The sequence below is a fragment of the Procambarus clarkii genome, chromosome 14 (assembly GCF_040958095.1).
Source record: "Procambarus clarkii isolate CNS0578487 chromosome 14, FALCON_Pclarkii_2.0, whole genome shotgun sequence".
Classification (NCBI taxonomy): domain Eukaryota; kingdom Metazoa; phylum Arthropoda; class Malacostraca; order Decapoda; family Cambaridae; genus Procambarus; species Procambarus clarkii.
This window is the reverse complement of record NC_091163.1, coordinates 11,212,264-11,234,971: the sequence shown is the minus strand read 5'-3', so window position 1 is coordinate 11,234,971 and position 22,708 is coordinate 11,212,264. Positions and strand designations below refer to the sequence as shown.

Genomic DNA, 22,708 nt, shown 5'->3' with positions numbered 1-22,708 from the left:
AGGCGTCTACCAAGAGAGCCGACATACCGCTGTGCCACATCCTTCCTCCTTACATGCTAGGCTGCTCAAGCCTCGTCCGATGTTTTCTCAAATACTTGGCATAGTGACCTCTCCACAAGCTCTTACCATCGAGACATATTTTGTGTATTTCCGTTTTCAGGTGTCGTCGTCTTGCTTTTGTTAGCATTCATATTGGATTCCTTTGTTGAAACACCTTCCCAGATTCCCTCATCCATATCCGGTTTATCCATTTATTCTGAATCTTTCTGTATATGGGAAAATATATGTTTTTGTATCTTGCTTTATCTTCATGATCGCTTCCGTTGTTACACTATTATAAAAGGCATTAACAATGACGAAAGCAGAATAGCCTAATGTATACAAACTTGCTACTGCCATTTACAATCATCCTATCGTCCAAAAATTATAGAACTTGCAGCAATTATTGGTAAAACATACACAAATGGTTTGTTGCTATTCTCCTCCGGAAAAAAAAACGTGTTTTACTATGATTGTAAAGGGCCCGCAAAGGAAGATGTTAAGCTGAAAAGTTCTTAATTATTAATTTTTAAGTTAATATTACGAATTTTATTAAATCAAGATACTGGAGGGCCAGGTTCTAAATTTGCGCAGCAGAATAACAGTATACTGGAGTGAAAGGTACGGAAGGAAATGCAGAATAGAACCAGTGAAGAGTAGAGGTGCTATTGGCACAATTTTATTTATTTATATATATATATAAGCGTTTTTTACATTCTTGTACACAATCAGAGAGGTCCACGGCTGGACTTAACATTTGGGACTTTAATAATCAGTCTTAACATCAGGGGTCCACGGCTGTTCAACAGCCTACCAGTAAGCATTAGGAATGTTGCCGGAACGAAGGTGGAGGTATTCAAGAGACACTTGGACAGGTTCTTGCGAGAAGTAGGTCGGCCGAGCGGACAGCACGCTGGACTTGTGATCCTGTGGTCCTGGGTTCGATCCCAGGCGCCGGCGAGAAACAATGGGCAGAGTTTCTTTCACCCTATGCCCCTGTTACCTAGCAGTAAAATAGGTACCTGGGTGTTAGTCAGCTGTCACGGGCTGCTTCCTGGGGGTGGAGGCCTAGTCGAGGACCGGGCCGCGGGGACACTAAAAAGCCCCGAAATCATCTCAAGATAACCTCAAGAGAAGTGCCGGACCATCCAGGCTGTAGTGGATATGTGAGCCTGCGGGTCGCTCCAAGCAACAGTCTGTTGGACCAAGTTATCACAAGTCGAGTCCTCGGGCCGGGCTCGGGGAGTAGAAGAACTCCTGAAACCCCCTCTAGGTATGGTCCAGGTGTTGTGGATCTGACCACCTATAGTGGGTAGTTAATTAAGTAGCCACTTTTCCAGTTCCAGCTACCAACTGACTCCCTAGCCAGTCAGGTCACTACCAACTTTCAATGTTAAATCTATGGGCTTTCTATATTAACAGTACTACTGTTAAAACTACATCATAACAAAATGATCGTTTCCAAAGTACGAAAAGTATAATTTTTAATGGTAGTTATCAAAATTGAGCAACACGACTTAAACAAATATTGCAATGATTAATAATCCGCAATGTTTATTTTAACATAATTATTGAAAGTAATTTAAAATTATATATTAATCAGTTTAGAGATTTTATATAATTTTGCCTTGGGGTAAGAATTCTTCTGTAACAAAAATATCGTCTTTGTATATAGCTGCGACGGAGTATATAATATGCTTCTATATGCTGCCATAAAGCATATAATATGCTCCTAATCACCTTGGATTAGTAGGAAGCGGCCGAGAAGCGTGAGTAGGTTTTGGCTGTGACCTGTATCTTATCTTGAGGTTATCTTGAGATGATTTAGGGGCTTAGCGTCCCCGCGGCCCGGTCCTCGGCCAGGCCTCCTTTTTGTTACACACCCCTAGGAAGCAGCCCGCAGCAGCTGCCCCAAGTACCTATTTACTCCTATGTGAACAGCAGTAAATAGAAACTGCCCCATTTGCTTCCGCCTCCACCGGGGATCGAACCTGTAACCTGAGGACTGCGAATCCGAAGCGCTGGCCAGTCAGCTGTCAGGCGCCTTGACAGGCTTTAGGCTACGAGTCAACAGTTGCAGCGTGGGGCGTTGATATGAGCCCTCCACACTCACGGCTGTGGGCGCTGCCAAGTCATTAATGGGATGAGGAAGAGAGCTGGCAGGTTGTTGATGCTGGCTGTCAAAACACGATCACAGGCGCCTTGTGGACAATGGAAAACAAACAATAAAACTCGCAAAACGCGAATCAACAGCGAGTAGTTATTTGTGGCACAACTTCCTGGTGGAGAGTGTGAGTGACCTGACTGTTGTGGCAGCACGATGATTACAACGCTCAGTCCAACCAGTCATACAGAAATACCTGTACTTATAGCACCTATTGCTCGAACATGCAAAAGTGGACTGTTGCACCCATAAAAGTTCAGGTTTTGTACTGTTAACGTTTTAAAGGGCACGAGATAACAAAAACAAAAACCTAAACTTAACTAGGCCTAATGTAAAACATACGTACAAAATTAGGCGTAAGACGGCGTAAATTAGGCCTACGATTGCGTATTTAACCCTAAAACTGGTTAGGGTTTTATAGTTTCTGTTCCACTTTTTTTAGCATGCCATTTGGAGTATTCCAACAGTGCAAAACAAACATTTTTGGCCACAATAGTTCATTTTTTTGTACGTTCGACTAATAGCTGTTTGAAGTGTGTTTTGGAAGGAGGGTTGGTTAATCAACCTCCTGGTCGACACCTATCATCAGGACTAGCAGATACTACGTTGAACGGTAGATGTCGCCAAACGATAAATTCAGGTAAGTCTGTCATCTGAACAAACGTTTTAGGTGTCAGTATCTGAAGAAACAAGTATTTAAAAATGCTCAAGTATACGGGCGTAAGGCATCACATTTCACATCCACCGATTTCATAAAAAGTGTATAGGGACCAACACCCCTTACCCCAGGCAAGGCCTCCAATCTTGGACAGATAGACATTCTATTTTATATACTAGGTGGGGTACCAAGCAGTGCCCAGCTTCTCTTTCAAAACATGCAATATATATACACCCTGCAAATGCAAAGCATAATCGCAACATTATCCTTACTATTGTTACTTTTATGCAACATTGTGGTTACATCACGTATGTGTGATGAACGGCTGAAAAAGTTGCAATAGTCTTTTGAAAAACGAAACTCGATTTTCAGACTTCATAGGAGTTGCTGGGAGTCACAGAAGGTGCCTATCCTGTTAAAAGAGAGCAATGAGGCCGACTCCAACCTGCTTCCCACAGTCATCTACCAGCAATGTGTAATCCAGAACAGTTGAAGTGCTAGAATAATAGTGAATAGAGATTGATGCCTAGGTCTAGTTTAATTTTATATTCCGTTTAGCTTTAGCTCCGTTGATTGTAATGCGTTGGGTTAATACCTACGTGAGGCTATCCATACAAAGAAAATTTTAGATCTGTAACACTAGTAGTCTGTCAACATCTAATGTTTCTTGCAGGCTGCGGCAGTACATCCTACTGAGAGCGTCATCAGTGTAAGCATAGTGCTCATGTTACTCTTAAGTATTTACAAAAAGAGCTATTAGTGTCAAGTGTCGTTGCTCTGAGTAGCACTGGGTATTCATTGCCCGTTTTAGTGATGGATGTGCATAATATTAGCATTAAGGTGAGGTACGTTGGATTTGGTTAATTGCATTGAACGAGAATGTGTCCATGGGTCTATGAGTCTAGTCATTACTGGGCAGAGGGCCAGCTGCTGCCAGAGGATGGGTCGTGGGGGAGGGAGGGCAGCGAGGTTGGCTTAAGGTCAGGCACTGGCACCACGCCTCGCCCTCTCAACGTTTTGTCCCTACTACGCAGTAAAGATGGCGTATATTAACATCTTCATAAATATGACAAACATGACAGTGAAACTGAGCTTTCACTGTCATGTATAACTATTTCCCAATTTTAAGTGAGGTTGATGGCAGGCCATCAAACAGGCACTGGGAGTGGGCAAATAGATGGCTAGTTGAAGTCGGCCTGAGAAAATGTAAGGTAATGACGATGAGATTCGGGATGGAAACAGCAGCTGAATAGCGGAGCTGCAGAATCTGTGATGTGAGTGACGGACACCGGCTTGACCACTACCTGAGAGATCGTGCCGAAGTTAGGAAGATTCTCCCACTTTGCCCCCACAAGAAATTGTGTTTATGGATTGGTGTTTGATAAACCGTTCACTTGAGACAGTTAAGAAGGTCTCAGCTGTGTCTGGGTACTAGTTAAACGATGAGCAACCCAGCAGGTTTTCTTCCTCTTGGGGGGTGTTGTATATGCTCCTAAATAGGTACCAGGTTAGAACATAACAAAGATTTAAAACTTTAAAGACTTCCTTCCTCAAGACTATATACACTGTTCTAGAAGACTTATGGCCGACTTGGAATCCTTATCTTGTGAAGCACAGAAAGGTTGAGAAAGTCGAGAAATTGGCAGCAATGATGTTGCCTTACATAAGAAAACGCGTTTGGAGATAAATCTTATGAGCTTGACCCAACAACTTCAGCAAAGAAGGATCAGAGAGAACATGACTACAACAGTAAGGGATAAATAAGGTTGGAGATCATAGGAACACGGGTGGCAGAAACTCACATGTCAGAGATGTAGTGAGTGGTGTACCGTGCGAATGGAAACCAAGTAGCATGCTTAGTTTACTATAGCTTATTATGTACCCTATACCTATCGTGTGGGTGGTAATGACAAGCACAAAGAAGGCTACAGAGGCATATAATAGGCCCAGGAACTGAATCCCCAAGCTGGAGTCAGCATGCACTGATGCAAGTTCATATCCTGGCCGGGGAGGATTTACTAGACACCAGTCCTTAACTGTAGTCCTTGTTCACCCATCAGTAAAATGGGTACCTAGTTGTTAAACGATTTGTCGGATCGTATTCCAGGGAATATTAGGATTAAGGACCCGCCCGAAACGCTGCTGTACAGGAATGTAACAACTCTTGTATCTATAAATAAATGAATAAATAAAAATAAATAAATAAATAAAAAGTCGTAGATGTCACCTTCCACAGTTTCAGGGGCAAGTTTAATGCTGAACTAGAAAGGATAGCATAAAGTATTTTTATTTCAATAGAGTGGTGAATAGTTGTAATAAATTTCAGGAGGTTGTGTATGCTAAAACCACTAGAAGTAATATAATTACTGTACGATTTACAAGGAAGATGGGACACTACACGTATAACCTCCACCTGTACGAGGTAACAACACCCCCACAAAGACATGCTGGGAGGCGGGCAGGCTCAGAGGTTGTGTGCCGCTGGTAACACACAACACTGGTTTGTGGGGGTGCCACAAACATACAAATCAAACGGTGCAATAAGCGCTGATGGGCAGAAAGAGGAGGGCAAGATTGTATACCAGCAAGAACCAACGAATCAATGAACCAGACAGTATATTGTAAGAACCAGTAACCAGCCCGTTCTCACAAACAAAAGCCAAATGCTCGCTAATCCAGCCGCCAAATTCTGTTGAATGAAAAACACTACATACAACTCACAACCAAATACGAGAAGAAAACGATTTGTAACACAGTATGTTAGAATTTATGAATGCGTCCTTTGGAGTAGTCCGCCGCTTGAACGAAACTAGCCTGAAGAGAACGAACCTAGCCTGCTATTGACAAAGCGTCTCAGCAGTTGTTATAGAATGGAGAATTAGAACGATGATATATGTTTGAGGGAGATGCACAATGAGTCGAGGTTTGTGCTGAAGAGTTGTGTTGGCGAGGTTATGGTATGCATACCCGAGCTGGTCCCAAGGCCGCAGCCTCGCTCACTCTCTCACCAGACCTCCTACAGTGTCGCCACTTGTTATAACACACACACAACACATGTCACACACAACACATGTCACACATAACACATGTCACACACAACACATACCACACACAACACGTGTGTAGTTCGTTGGTGAACACCACTGGTTACTCCAGTGACCGTATGATATGTATGAGAATTATATGTTCTTAGGCATCTAAACGCGATTTTAAATTTAAGTCACAATTTTTATCACGGCTTCATATATTATTTAATATGCATTAATGTCTTCTGCAGATATTTCTTTATTCGTAAGGAAATTAGTGCAAGGACCGAACCTGACTAAAACTCTAGAACGCTTTCATTCAGTAAATCTACCAGCTAGGCTATTAATACACGGCGGCTTGCCCGCCGCTCCTGCATCCTTGCTAAGCACGACACCGAGGTATCTACGCTATGTCATATGTTTCGTTATTTCCACAAACAAATCATACATTTGATCAAAGTTATACATCCGACTTTAGTCCCTAGTAGGGCGGGTTTGGGGTCCTTAATAAACTAAGTACTGGCTTGGTGAGTGAGGTGGCGTCTGGTCTCTCCCAGCTGCACCCGCCATGTTGTTTTAGGCGTAGTGGAGTTGTGTCTGTGCTCTATCTTGAGATGGTTATCTTGAGATGATTTCGGGGCTTAGCGTCCCCACGGCCCGGTCTTCGACCAAGCCTCCTTTTTGTTACACACACCCTCAGGAAGCAGCCTGTAGCAGCTGTCTAACTCCCAGGTACCTATTTACTGCTAGATGAACAGAAGCATTACCGAAAAAGAAATTCTGCCCATTTGTTTCCACCTCTGCCGGGAATCGTACCCGGAACCTTAGGACTACGAATCCCGAGCGCTGTCAGTTCAGCCATCAGGCCCCGCTGCACCATCTTGTGCTCAACTAACTCCATATGTACTCCTATATAAGTATGCTACTGGCTCTTCACCTGGAAATCGAGGTCTCAACCCAACCCAAGTAAATATTTAGGTCTCTAGTACAATAGTGTTTTTCAACATACATTCGGATTTGCATGAAATTATATATCATTCTATGTGTATAAACATGTGTGCTTTGGTTACAATTATGACTGTGTTAGCATTTTGTATCATCCCATTGTTCTCTATAGTAATACGACCCCCATCCCTTGCCTTGATGCCACGAAACGGAGGGATCCTGGTGCAACGAGGGGGAATTAGATCCTGGTGCAACGAGGGGGAATTAGATCCTGGTGCAATGAGGGGGAATTAGATCCTGGTGCAACGAGGGACAGTTAGATCCTGGTGCAACGAGGGGAAATTAGATCCTGGTGCAACGAGGGGAAATTAGATCCTGGTGCAACGAAGAGGAATTAGATCCTGTGCAACGAAGAGGAATTAGATCCTGGTGCAACGAAGAGGAATTAGATCCTGGTGCAACGAAGAGGAATTAGATCCTGGTGCAACGAGGGGGAATTAGATCCTGGTGCAACGAAGAGGAATTAGATCCTGGTGCAACGAAGAGGAATTAGATCCTGGTGCAACGAAGAGGAATTAGATCCTGGTGCAACGAGGGGAAATTAGATCCTGGTGCAACGAGGGGGAATTAGATCCTGGTGCAACGAGGGGGAATTAGATCCTGGTGCAACGAAGAGGAATTAGATCCTGTGCAACGAAGAGGAATTAGATCCTGGTGCAACGAAGAGGAATTAGATCCTGGTGCAACGAAGAGGAATTAGATTCTGGTGCAACGAAGGGGAATTAGATCCTCGTGAAACGAAGAGGAATTAGATCATGGTGCAAAAAGGAGGTAAATTGGATCCTGGTGCAACGAGATCAACTGATCCAGATGTAAAGTTATATAGAGTGTTTTTAATAGCCCTGCGGGTTCCAACGGTACCTTATTTCCTGTATAGAAGTGGTGCTGGCTATGCTTATATCAAGACCAGCTATTAGTAGTCTTTCACCTGTTTGTAATATTAAATTTCCTGAGAGAGAGAGAGAGAGAGAGAGAGAGAGAGAGAGAGAGAGAGAGAGAGAGAGAGAGAGAGAGAGAGAGAGAGAGAGAGAGAGAGAGAGAGAGAGAGAGAGAGAGAGATTGGAGGATGTTTTTTGTATTATTATTTTCTACCACAGACGTGGCACAAACTGGAGGAGTGAAAGAGCGTGGCAGACTGGGAGTGGAAAGAGAGCAGGGTAGTGGGAGGATGATGACCAAACCACACATCAGGAAACGGAGAAACGACGGCGTTTCGGACCATTATAAAGTCGACTTGATAATAAGAACGGACTGAAACGTACGTCATCGTTTCTCCACTTTCTGATGTGTGGTTTGGTCATCATATATCTTGAGCCACGTTATTCTGACTCATCGTCTGCAAGAGGGAGGATGTTGGGGGAGAGGGGGAGACGGTGGGAGGTGGGGGAGAGGATAGGATAGGAGAGGGGGACAGGAGAGACCCCTAGCCAACCGGCCGAGTACCCCAGCTAGTCTTGTATAAGTGGGAAAGCCGTGGGTGTGAACCTTTCAACACCAAAGATCACATTCACTCCCAAAAAATCTATCACTTACGGGCTATTCATGCCCGTGCCACCTCTTGGGTAGCTTAATGTTCATCAATCAATCAAGTGTGTGCCTGGTGGATGGAGTGACCAGTTCTGGTCACTTCTTTTATTGGTAACAAAATATATTGAAGATTTGTTGTTGATGAGTGAGGTTGACAGGTGGTGTTGGAGGGTGAGGGCCACAGTGGGTGAAGGGTGAGGACCACAGTGGGTGAAGGGTGAGGACCACAGTGGGTGAAGGGTGAGGACCACAGTGGGTGAAGGGTGAGGGCCACAGTGGGTGAAGGGTGAGGACCACTGTGGGCAAAGGGTGAGTGCCACAGTAAGTGAAGGGTGGGGACCACAGTGGGTGAAGGGTGAGGACCACAGTGGGTGAAGGGTGAGGACCACAGTGGGTGAAGGGTGAGGACCACAGTGAGTACAGTGCCGTAGCTGGCACCCTACCTGCTGACGTGAACATTAATGACTCACTCTACACACACTCCCACCAACACGCCTCACTACTCACACAAAGTGTCGACCTTGGCCTTGCTATCCTCCCCTCGTTGTTGTCATCGCTATCTTCCTCATGTCTAGACTCCTCCTTAAGTTTATTGCTCATCTTTTTCCACCTCCTGACTAACGCACTAACGCACCAAAACTATATATTAAGTTATCAAGTTCAAGTATGTTTATTGAGACAAGAAAAAAATTCATCTCAAAGGGATAGAGTAGCTTAGGCTATTTCTACCCCCCCCATATTAAGTTATCTAACTTACATAAATTGCTTCCGCTGTTCGTGAGTAAGAAGATCACAGCATTTACCTCCTGTAAAGTAATGCACCAGAATTTATGTTGCTCAGATTGTAAGCTTAATATTTGTTTACTAATATATGGTGATATGTATAAATGGGATTGTCAAAATGGGATGGTGTTGTGCAATGGTACATTGCCAGACACCATTTTGGCAACACTTCTTGGACGTGGTAAAGGGGAAGAATAGGGGTTAAATTAAGTGGTCCATTCACAAGAATTGAATGAAACGATTTTCTTGGTTAACAAGGCCCTGTCCAATTAGGTTTAACACTTGTTGTGAGTTGAACTGAGATTTGTGTAACTAACCCAAGGGTCTGATGAATAGTTTTATAGCCTAAAGGACTTCTTTATTACGCCAACAGAGAAAATATTAAAAAAAAATCAATCATGCCGGATAGTTCAGTACGTAATGCTGATTTTTTTTTTATTATTATTTTCTACCACAGACGTGAACACATATTTACAATGCTAACCAGCATATATACATTTTCTTCTGTCCTCCATGGACAGGGTTAGAGAAGTGTTAAACATATAGTTCAAGGGTTTATTGAACACTCAACCACAGAAGGTGATTCGGTGCTTTTAAAATCCTAAGCTAACCTACATACGTAAATACATAGATACACAGATTTACGTATGCCCTACATAAAGTGTTTGATGTGTCTTTTACATAGTGTCATTAATGTACATTCACAAAGGTGAAATGTAATTCTGATCAGCTTCCATATATACTTTATACCCATAAATATACATACACACACACATATACATACATATATACACACACATGCATTCACATACATTTGTCTCATTTACTCTGACAGGGTGAGATAGCTGATAAAGAAACTAGTGTGCAATTAAGCACTTTATCACTGAAGGTGATGGAGGTGCTTTTACAAGCTCAGGTTATATAGTTACATCATATATATATACATTGTATAATTGATATATTACATGGTCAATCTTGGATACAAGTCCAATATATCATCAAGTGTTCCAGTACTCATATAGTAATTACAGAGTTCAACATACCTTAGCCCAGGAGGGCGAAAGCCAGTCAGTATGGGAATATAATGTTCAAGAGAGTGCATGTTTTCTCTTGAATTGCATACTTTTGAATTGAATTGCAATGCTGAATTGAATACTCAGACTGTTCTCCGTAAATATTAACTTGTTATTTCTTGTTCAAATTCTAACGTAACCATTTTCCCGTTCCATTGCTGCATGTGTTTTACCTGAGTCACTAACACTAATGGCTTCGACGAGGACAGGAAGCCGGCGGCTTGTTGAAGCCCCCATTTGCCCTGTTGATCTTTTCCAGCTGTACTCTAAACGATAATAGAGTTTTGACATTGACGGCCTCGGCGGGTAGGCGGTTCCTAGGGTTAATAACCCTGTGGGTGAAGAAGCATGTCCTGTTCTTAGTCCTACATTGTGGCTTGTTGAGCTTGAAACCGTTGCTCCTTGTTTGTGTTACATCTGACTTTTTGACAAAATTTTCCGAATCAACGTCCTCCAAATTGTTAGGTATTTTAAACGTTTCAATAAGATCCGCTCAGTAAGATCCGCCCTGTCATGCCTGGTTTGCAGTGTTATTACCCCTGTGGCCCTCAACCGTTCCTGATACGTGAGTTGACTTAGCTCTGGAATGATTTATGTTGCCCGGTGTTGCACTTTTTCCAGAGTAGCTATGTCCTTCTGAAGATGAGGTAGATGAAGATGATGATAGGCTGCTGTGTTGCAGATGTATCGCGTACACTTTACAGCTTCAAGTTGTTAGTGTTGCACCATCTTCGTGGTCTTAATTCTCGCTCGCTTCGTGATTTGTTCTAGACAAGGTGGCAGGTCAGTCAGTGTCTGTTGGTTGGTGGCTGTGGTAGCCTTACCTGCGCGATCATTGCCAACATCGCCAGCCCGGCGCGTTAGTCACCATCCCTGGATCCTGTGGCTAGCTTTTATTGCAATCTAAAGACAGTGGGGATTAAATGCATGTTGCACGAGTTTTGGGTGTTTTGTATTGGCATGTTGCAAGGCTTTGAGTATGGCACAATTTCGTCTTGCAAGATGCAACACAATTCAGACTTAGGGCAACGAACGCCGTCGTTGTGCACTGTTGCATTATCATATAAATAAGCTTTTTAAGAATTAAAAGGTTCAAGCGAGATCCTGAGGGGAAACTCTACTAGCAGATTCATCTATTTTGTTCGTTTATAAGTGAAGACTTATAAATTTCCTCCACCGAAGACCGACTTGGAGGGCGTTTCCTCCGAAGACCGATTTGGGAGGCATATCCTTCGAAGACCGACTTGGGGGAGGGGCGTTTCTTCCGAAGACCGTGAAGACTACGGCATGAGACAAGCATCATGCCGTAGAGTGTCGTGTGGTACGATATAACACGTTATGTAAGGATGTTTTAGCTGGTGGCTAGTTTATATTTCGTTAGAAGGTATAGCTGGTGGTGCAGCTGGCCGGTGAGTGTACGAGTGGCCACACCACACGTCGCTGCAGCGTTACAACTCTGACTTGTGGCTGTATTTAATGATTTGCTCCCAGTAAATCCTCCCCGGCCAGAATACGAACCCAGGACAAAGCGCTCTCGGAACGTCTAGCGAGCGTATTACCACTACTCCATGGGGACTGCATCATCCTTCTATGCTATCACTGGGAGGGGGGGGGGACTCAAGAAAGTGAAGATGTTATCGCTCACAAGCTCACAATACTTTAAAATGAACAACATAAATCACGGAGAACGGGATTCGAGCTATGGTCGTGGATCCCTGGTGTATGATCTCCTGCCTGCTACCTGGATGCATGTAGTAGAGGGGGCTCAAGGGGCCTGACGGCTGAGTGGACAGCGCTCAGGATTCGTAGTCCCAGGGTTCCGGGTTCGATTATTGGGCTCTAACATATCAACGTTTGAAACTGTGTAAGGGCGGCAGATGTCGGTGGTGATATTGGCTTTCTTAGTGTTGTTAGTATGTATTTGTTTAATTAATGTCTAATGGATTGACTTCCTTGAAACTCTTAAGTGTATACAACACGTCCGGTACGTGTTGGTGATCAGTCCCGTGTGGTGTCGGAGCCGGCCGGGCCTCACCAGCCACACATTGTCTAAACTGCAATTGAAACCTGCGCCAAATAAACAGTATTACCAGTTACACAGCATGCATAGGCTTCAGACGGAGCTCCTTGCAAGCCGGTTACAGTACACCGTAGTGCGTCCACACATACACCAACATATGTGGTGATCCTCGTGGATCAGTTTCAATTTCTTTCTTTATTATGTACCCCATACCCATCCCGTGAGCGGTGGTGGAAAGGGTTACAGAGGTACATAATGGGTTCAGGAACTGAACCCCGTTTAGCTAAGCAAGTAACAATCTTTTGAAGCTAGTTACACAATTATTAATGTTATATATACATGTATGTATTGTTACAGTCATTTACACAAATAACATATACACATCGATAATCTTCTGTGTCACAAATGATTCAACAAGAGGCTCACAACAGTCACTATACAAGGCACTTTACATCTATAGTGAGTCACACAGTTACTAGTCTTGCTCCACACCCACCCAACTGGGCGGCAGCTTTACAGTCATGTGCATGCATCACTTACAGTAAGCAAATTTTGGATACTTGGCTAAGATTTCTGGCAGCACATCATTATGAATGAAGTACTTACACATTTCTTGGACACTATTAATGGTGTTATCTCTAAATTCCGCGATTTTTTCACATTCCATTATATAATGACGCAAAGTATGCGAACTAATCTTATTGGCCAGTGCCGTGTTCTGGAATCACATATACTATCGCAGCCATTCGACAAAATTAGAAAATTACCCAAGTCATAGGATTCAAACCTAAAAAAAATTATGAGCAACCAACTCACACTGGCGCTGTTGGCAGTGATCGCGTCGACGTGACTGCCAAGAAAGCCAAGAAACGGCGACAAATAGACACGGAGGCGCCAAGCCTAGTCTAGAACAAATCAAGAAGCTCCGACACCTTGATGACTCCCCAACCACTTAACTTTCTGTGGTTAGGGGCGGGGCAGGGTTGGTGGGGAGGCGTTGAACCAAAATTGTAAACTAATCCAATACTTCAACTAACATTTAAGTTTGAATTGTGTCAATAATGTTGCTACGGTGCCAGATAAATAATTAATCAATGAGGATGTTTAGGACGCGTTCCCGATGCGCATTAAATCAAGTGACTAAAGCCTAGCCACATTCAGAGGCTCGTAGAGACGACACCCAGATATTTCCTGAGTTGTGAGGCAAAGTCTGAAGTAAACAACACTAGACTCGAGTTTCCTGGTCGCTGGGAAACAACATACATGGTGCTCATTGTCGATAATATTACAACCCTCTATCTATAATAAATGATATAGCCCAACATTTTACGTCACTATACTTCTATATAATAATCAGTGTAATCCCTTTTCCCACTTGCAATCTACGTACTTCAAGCTCAACAAGCCACAATGCAGGCCGGAAAACAAGAGATGCTTCCTCAACTATAGGGGTGTAAACTCATGGAACCGCCTACCCGCCAAAGCTTTTTTTGGCAATGTATGGTTGATTTAGGATGCAGTAAAGTTGTTTAGTCTAGTCATTGTTGTAATGATTTGAATAAGTTGTCATGAATAAAGTTTCTTAACTGAATCTGACAATAGCTTCTAAATCTAAATCAAGATGATGCGGTACATAATTATAGTTACATATTGTACTATGGCACTCAGAGGCCTTTCTCGCTGGCACTCAGAGGCTTCCCTAGCCTGCACTCAGAGGCCTCCCTCGCTGGCACTCAGAGGCCCCCCTAACTGGCACTCGGAGGCCTCCCTAGCTGGCACTCAGAGGCCTGCCTCCCTAGCTGGCACTCAAAGGCCTCCCTAGCTGCCACTCGGGTGGCCTCCCTAGCTGCCACTCGGGTGGCCTCCCTAGCTGGCACTCAGAGGCCTCCCTCGCTGGCACTCAGAGGCCCCCCTAACTGGCACTCGGAGGCCTCCCTAGCTGGCACTCAGAGGCCTGCCTCCCTAGCTGGCACTCAAAGGCCTCCCTAGCTGCCACTCGGGTGGCCTCCCTAGCTGCCACTCGGGTGGCCTCCCTAGCTGCCACTCGGGTGGCCTCCCTAGCTGGCACTCAGAGGCCTCCCTAACTGGCACTCAGAGACCTCCCTAGCTGGCACTCAGAGGCCTCCCTAACTGGCACTCAGAGGCCTCCCTAACTGGCACTCAGAGACCTCCATAGCTGGCACTCAGAGGCCTCCCTAACTGGCACTCAGAGGCCTCCCTAACTGGCACTCAGAGGCCTCCCTAACTGGCACTCAGAGGCCCCCCTAGCTGCCACTCGGAGGCCTCCCTAACTGGCACTCAGAGGCCTCCCTAACTGGCACTCAGAGGCCTCCCTAACTGGCACTCAGAGGCCTTCCTAACTGGCACTCAGAGGCCTCCATAACTGGCACTCAGAGGCCTCCCTAACTGGTACTCAGAGGCCTCCCTAACTGGCACTCAGAGGCCTTCCTAACTGGCACTCAGAGGCCTCCATAACTGGCACTCAGAGGCCTCCCTAACTGGTACTCAGAGGCCTCCCTAACTGGCACTCAGAGGCCTCCCTAACTGGCACTCAGAGGCCTCCATAACTGGCACTCAGAGGCCTCCCTAACTGGCACTCAGAGGCCTCCATAACTGGCACTCAGAGGCCTCCCTAACTGGCACTCAGAGGCCTCCCTAACTGGCACTCAGAGGCCTCCATAACTGGCACTCAGAGGCCTCCCTAACTGGCACTCAGAGGCCTCCCTAACTGGCACTCAGAGGCTTCCCTAACTGGCACTCAGAGGCTTCCCTAACTGGCACTCAGAGGCCTCCCTAACTGGCACTCAGAGGCCTCCATAACTGGCACTCAGAGGCCATATTCTGGCTCACCCGACACCCATAATTATTACTTCCCCTATAGTGGTGTGACGCCAAGATGTAAACAAACCCTCCACTCCCAGGTTCCTCTCTGCTGCAACACCGTCGGAAAGCCTCGTCGGCTAAACCAGGTTCCCCTTAAACCAAAGATCCTCCCGACCCAATCCATCTCAACCTAATCTAATCAAAATAACCTAATTTTTTTACATACAGTATGCTGAATTTATGTGACGTCATAATTCCGGCAGGTTTTAGATTGTAGTGGAGTCAGTAAACTGCCGGACAACATGGCCAATGGGGAAGCTATCCGAGGCTATCACCAATTTGTTTATGGGGATAATACAGCGTGGACCCTAAGCCTCTGGCTGGCCAACTAAGTTTGACTCATTTCTGTCTTATTTAGGCGGTGGACGTGTATCTGTGACTCATATGTTGGCTTCAGTAAGGTTATGTCCAATTTTTTAAACAAGTTTTGTGCTGTTAAATCTCACTTGAAGTCTTGCTGGGTTTGTAACTGGTGTTAGATAATGTTCCAGGGGTCTGTCGGGCATTTCTCCACAGTGCTGACATTTACTCTCATCTTCTGGAACCTGTAAGCCTATTTCCCATGCACATGGGGTATTCAAGCCTCATATGGTGTAAATGCACTTTTAGTTTTTCTCTTGTTCCCTTTCATCAAAATATGTGGTTCGTCGTCGCTTGAATTCTTGTACCAACTCGTGGATACCGATGTTGCAGCTGCTGCATTGTGGTCACTGTACATATTCTGCATTGCTCGGTCTCTAATTATTTTCCTAATCTGTACTAGATTCCGTGGTATGGAAATATATCCATTCCTCCTCTTAGTAGCAAGTATGTATGTACTAGCTCTATCTATAAATCTATCAACTTTTGTATTTCACCTTGTATGTATGTACTTTACCTGAATAAATATTTGTATGTTATTTTTGTATGTTTGGCAGCTTCACTTTCAATATCATTCCCTGGTATTCCTACATGACTCGTCATCCAGTTGATATGTATTCAATGACCAAAACTTCCTCTGGGATCGAACACATGAAACATAGATTTGCAAGGCAAGCTGATGACCACTGAACCATCTTAGATTTTATATGGTAATGCATACGAGAAGTTGAGAAAGAAGACCGTAAAAGATCTGCACCTTTAGGAGAAGGTAACTACAGGAATCAGAAAGAGAACAAATTAGAGAGTGGATACAATCCCCCAACACTAACACCTGAGGCACACATAAACAGGGTAACATCAGCAGTATATGGGAAGCTGACAAACATTTGAATGACACTTAAAACCCTATATAAGAATTGTATTCCCACAACCATTATTATCCACGGTATTAGGGATGATAATTCCTAAATGAGAAGTTTCAATGGAGTCTACACAGCCTATATTAGACCTGTACTAAGCGGCTCTACCCCTTACGGGCTATTCATGCCCATGCCACCTCTTGGGTGGATTAATCTGCATCAATCAACCAGTATGCAGCTCTGACCTAAAATCAGCACTTGTGAAGCACAAAACAAAAATTAAAATATGTGGGGAGATTTGCAACAATATTACTGCCAGAACTAAGAGGCTCAAGCTACAAGGAACAAGTTAAGGGAGCTACATTGCACAGCCTAGGAGACAGGAAACAGGGTATATGATCAGGACATACAGGATACTGAGGGTAATTCACAAGGTGAACAAGAACAGCCTCTTTAAACTGTTGCCAAGTAGGACAAAAAGACTTGGAAGAAAGCTGGAGTTGAAAGTTCTTATACTGTCCTTATAGTTCTTCAAATAAATGATTTGAAGAACTATGAGGAATCACTCGTGTCCTGTATTGATGGTCAAGAAGCGTAATGGTCAGAAGTAAGAGGTTGTGGAAGCCTCCTCCAGCCACAACTTTATGGCGCGATTCGATAAAGAATTTAATTGTTAGGAAAGTATAATTATATAACAAGAGGTATAACAAGGCAACGAAGCTGGAGAGCTAGACCTGACGTAATGGTAGTTACTATTAGATGAACTCCTTCACCTGAACCACCACCTCCACCACCACCACCTGAACCACTACCACCTGCACCACCACCACCACCACCACCTGAACCACTACCAGCTGCACCACCACCACCAGCAACATGGCCAGAGCCGCAGGCGCCTGAACACCACCAGACACAGGTAAAAATACCCAGCACCTCTGACAATGTGTACTTTGTACCAGCAGAGACTGGCTGTAAGCCTCGGGTACCTGGTTACCACCACATACCGCTTCATTGTACCAGCAGCGACTGGCTGTAAGCCTCGGGTACCTGGTTACCACCACATACCAGCTTCGGTATTGTGTTTGGACACCACCTACAGCCTGGCCAACCCATCCTCCTTTTTAGAGTGTACTTTCTGTAACTATGTGTACCATTGTACATATTGTGACGTAATGAACAATTAGATAGTACAATTTAGTACTATTCACTTTACAAAGTGGGGAAAATAAAGCTAAAACCCAACTTAAATATTCCTAGGCCTAGTATAGCACAAACATGTAATACATTAGGCCTCAGGGAGCATGTATTAGGCCTAGGATGGTTAGGTTAGGTTAGGTTTAATTTAAACCTTTTCCGGTTTGTCCAAATTCAATAGTGCCAAATTCTACTTTCTAATTGTCCATTATGTCATTATATGTACACATGGTTACTATAGAAGGCATCTATGAGTCTCAGTTGACTATAGAGTTGTGCTCTGGCTGTCGGTCTGGAATGGCCTCTCCAGGGCGCAAAGCCAGAGTAGGTTGATACGCGGAATAAGCTGTTACCCATGCAGCAGGTCCTCCCTTCTCCACGACGCCGAAACTCTCCAATGGAAAGGGGAAACGCCAGTACTATAAGTACTATCTAAATAGGAGGATGGGCTGGCTTGGCATATGCCAGGTTGGCCAACATAAGAACTACTTTTAGAAACTTGTGTAAGGAATCTTACAAACGCTTGTATACCACGTACGTCAGACCAATCCTGGGAATAAGCTATTTAGCACGGTGGAACACGAACACGGGAACACAAGTGGAAACTTAATTTAGTGCTGTAATGAGCCACAGAGACATTAGACAAAATGTTTTCAGTGTCAGGTTAGTTAACAGACGGAAGGAATTAAGCAGCGGTGTGGTGGAATGGCAGGACTCCATTCATAATTTCTATTTAGGTATGATAGAACCCAATAGGCTCAGGAACCTGATCAACGGTTGAGAGCCGGGGCCAAAGAGCCGAAGCTCAACTAGATGAATACAAGTAGGTGCATACAGGGCCCCTCCACTACCGCGGCTGTAGTGGACCGCATGATGCTGCCTCTCTTCATCACCACTACCGAGGCCAGGGTAGGTCGATATTGAGGAGAAGCTGTTACCCAAGCAGCAGGTCTCCCCTGCAAGGGTAGTAATCTAATTATATTACAGTATCCAACTTTACGAAACATTGCCGTGAGATGATCAAGATACTTTGAGACAGTGCAACTTATACACCGTCGCTACTGTCTATAATAGTCTGTCTTGGAGTACCTGGATAATACAATACATGGACAGTATGGGGGGGTTTAGTGCTGGGTAAACAGAGGCTGCGGTTAAGGATTTGCACCTAGTAAATACTCCCCGGCCAGGATACGAACCCAGGGCAAAGCGCTCGCGAAACGCCAGGCGAGTGTCTTACCACTAGGTCACGGGCCGGGTCTGCTAACCCTTATGGTCTGGTCAATATGATCCGTAAGTTTGGTCAGTAAGCACTTGTGGTGACCTTAAGAAGTATGGAAAGGTTGATAGGCATTGAGAGCAACAACAGACGGAAAAGTATTCACTCGGTCAGATGTATACACGAGCAAGTGGGGCACATAAATTTGAAAAGGTCCTTGGAGCGGAGCCTAAACCAAGAAGTAGTAACATCTAGATGTGCTGGACGCTCCATAGATGGCTCTGCCAGCATGACTCTGCCTGCGTGACTCTGCCAGCATGGCTCTGCCTGCCTGACAGTGTACTAGCAGTGTGCTGGCTAGTTATGCTTGCGGGGGTTGAGCTCTGGCTCTTTCGGCCCGCCTCTCAACTGTCAATCAATATTTTTTTCTCTCTCTCACACACCCCCACGAAGTAGCCCGTAACAGCTGTCTAACTCCCAGGTACCTTTTTTATTTTCTATACCACAGACGTGGCCACACATTTACAATGCTAACCAGCATATATACATTTTCTTCTGTCCTCCATGGACAGGGTTAGAGAAGTGTTAAACATATAGTTCAGGGGCTGTGGTTGACGTATGGGGGGCTGCGGTTGACGTATGGTGGCTGTGGTTGACGTATGGGGGGGCTGTGGTTGACGTATGGGGGGCTGTGGTTGACGTATGGGGGGCTGTGGTTGAAGTATGGTGGCTGTGGTTGACGTATGGGGGGCTGTGGTTGACGTATGGGGGGTGTGGTTGACGTATGGGGGGCTGTGGTTGAAGTATGGTGGCTGTGGTTGACGTATGGGGGCTGTGGTTGACGTATGGGGGCTGTGGTTGAAGTATGGTGGCCGTGGTTGACGTATGGTGGCTGTGGTTGAAGTATGATGGCTGTGGTTGAAGTATGGTGGCTGTGGTTGACGTATGGGGTCTGTGGTTGACGTATGGTGGCTGTGGTTGACGTATGGTGGCTGTGGTTGACGTATGGTGGCTGTGGTTGAGGTATGGTGGCTGTGGTTGAAGTATGGTGGCTGTGGTTGACGTATGGGGGCTGTGGTTGACGTATGGTGGCTGTGGTTGACGTATGGTGGCTGTGGTTGACATATGGGGGGCTGTGGTTGATGTATGGTGGCTGTGGTTGACGTATGGTGGCTGTGATTGAAGTATGATGGCTGTGGTTGAAGTATGGTGGCTGTGGTTGACGTATGGTGGCTGTGGTTGACGTATGGTGGCTGTGGTTGAAGTATGATGGCTGTGGTTGAAGTATGGTGGCTGTGGTTGACGTATGGTGGCTGTGGTTGACGTATGGGGTCTGTGGTTGACGTATGGTGGCTCTGGTTGACGTATGGTGGCAGTGGTTGAAGTATGGTGGCTGTGGTTGACGTATGGTGGCTGTGGTTGACGTATGGTGGCTGTGGTTGAAGTATGGTGGCTGTGGTTGACGTATGGGGGGCTGTGGTTGACGTATGGGGGCTGTGGTTGAAGTATGGTGGCTGTGGTTGACGTATGGTGGCTGTGATTGAAGTATGATGGCTGTGGTTGAAGTATGGTGGCTGTGGTTGACGTATGGTGGCTGTGGTTGACGTATGGGGGGCTGTGGTTGAAGTATGGTGGCTGTGGTTGACGTATGGGGTCTGTGGTTGACGTATGGTGGCTGTGGTTGACGTATGGAAGTTGTGGTTGACGTATGGTGGCTGTGGTTGAAGTATGGTGGCTGTAGTTGACGTATGGTGGCTGTGGTTGACGTATGGGGTCTGTGGTTGACATATGGGGTCTGTGGTTGAAGTATGGTGGCTGTGGTTGACGTATGGTGGCTGTGGTTGACGTATGGTGGCTGTGGTTGAAGTATGCTGGCTGTAGTTGACGTATGGGGGCTGTGGCTGACGTATGGGGGACTGTGGTTGAAGTATGGGGGGCTGTGGTTGACGTATGGTGGCTGTGGTTGACGTATGGTGGCTGTGGTTGACGTATGGGGGGCTGTGGTTGACGTATGGGGGCTGTGGTTGAAATATGGTGGCTGTGGTTGACGTATGGTGGCTGTGGTTGACGTATGGTGGCTGTGGTTGACGTATGGTGGCTGTGGTTGACGTATGGTGGCTGTGGTTGACGTATGGTGGCTGTGGTTGACGTATGGTGGCTGAGGTTGACGTATGTGGGCCTTTGGTTGACGTATGGTGGCTGTGGTTGACGTATGGTGGCTGTGGTTGACGTATGGTGGCTGTGATTGAAGTATGGGGGCTGTGGTTGACGTATGGTGGCTGTGGTTGAAGTATGGGGGGCTGTGGTTGAAGTATGAGGGGCTGTGGTTGATGTATGGTGGCTGTGGTTGAAGTATGGTGGCTGTGGTTGAAGTATGGTGACTGTGGTTGAAGTATGGTGACTGTGGTTGACGTATGGTGGCTGTGGTTGACGTATGGTGGCTGTGGTTGACGTATGGGGGGCTGTGGTTGACGTATGGGGGCTGTGGTTGACGTATGAGGGGCTGTGGTTGACGTATGGGGGCTGTGGTTGACGTATGGGGGGCTGTGGTTGACGTATGGGGGGGGCTGTGGTTGACGTATGGGGGGATGTGGTTGACGTATGGGAGCTGTGGTTGACGTATGGGGGCTGTGGTTGAAGTATGGTGACTGTGGTTGAAGTATGGTGACTGTGGTTGACGTATGGTGGCTGTGGTTGACGTATGGTGGCTGTGGTTGACGTATGGGGGGCTGTGGTTGACGTATGGGGGCTGTGGTTGACGTATGAGGGGCTGTGGTTGACGTATGGGGGCTGTGGTTGACGTATGGGGGGCTGTGGTTGACGTATGGGGGCTGTGGTTGACGTATAGGGGGCTGTGGTTGACGTATGGGGGGCTGTGGTTGACGTGTATGGTTGAGAGTCATATAGGGGGCGGAACTTGAGTAATTACTTACCCTGGACTTTGCCGAAGACCTCAAAGTCGACTGAAGACACCTCCATCACCATCGTGTCGAACGTTTGTACACTGGTTCTATCCTCAGTGGTGCGTGGCCAGCCGACTGTTAACAGTGGCTCTGCTCACTGGTATCCTGGAGTACGCTGGTGGACCTGGAGGAGGACTTAGCCTCGGGGGCGCCGCGGGTGGGTGTTGGTAGAACAGATGGTGGGGAGAGTTGTGGTGATACTGGCGACAGGCACCCCGGGTGACCAAGTGGGGCGTGTGGCACCCCGTGCTGGCACCTGCCCAGGCACTCTCCTACCTCCCTCCCTGGCGATCCACACTCACACCGCACTCTCTCATCACACTCTCACGCAACGCTCTTTTGGTTAACTATGCCCACATTACTGGCGTATGGTATAACACAACTACAACTGCAAGAACAAACAATCCCTCACATAAAACTCTATTACAAATCCACTGTGAGCTCACAATACAAAACTGAAAAGAATAATTAAAAATATAATTTCAAATGGAGTGAAACCGACAGCGCCAGACCAAAGATTGGAATTCATTATTTACTACATAACAAAAGGGACTACTGATTTAATGCTTTAGAGCAGACCCAATAAACAATACAACACACTCCAAAAAGCAAGTGTGGTATAACGGAGGTCACCTTCGGTCTGCTTATATTGGTATGACCATCACAAAGCTTTCGAGAAGTCTGACCTGCCATGTACAAGATGGTGGCCCTAGACACCTTATGGAAGGTGTACATGACACAACTCTTACTAGGAACATGCTAGTAAATAATACAACGCTCCTGCCATCCTCCACTGACCAGAGAAGACTGCAAATACTGAAAGCTGTACTCATAAAAGAAAAAAGACTTACTCTAAATATACAGAGTAACGACTTCGATACCTTGCCTACACTCAGACCCAGACCTCACCTTGCCTACGCTGAGACCCAGACCTCAC

At 45.8% G+C, this 22,708-nt stretch overlaps 1 protein-coding gene across 1 annotated transcript in view; it reads right to left on the bottom strand.

The window, feature by feature from the left end:
• Positions 1-21,998, bottom strand: part of LOC123771453 (acylphosphatase-2) — a 43,125-nt gene extending 21,127 nt beyond the window's left edge. The window contains exon 1 of the mRNA XM_045763986.2: positions 21,742-21,998. Within this exon, the coding sequence (XP_045619942.2) occupies positions 21,742-21,793 (52 nt within the window). The 5' untranslated portion in view covers positions 21,794-21,998. The remainder of the gene's footprint in view (positions 1-21,741) is intronic.
• Between the last annotated feature and the right edge of the window lie 710 nt (positions 21,999-22,708).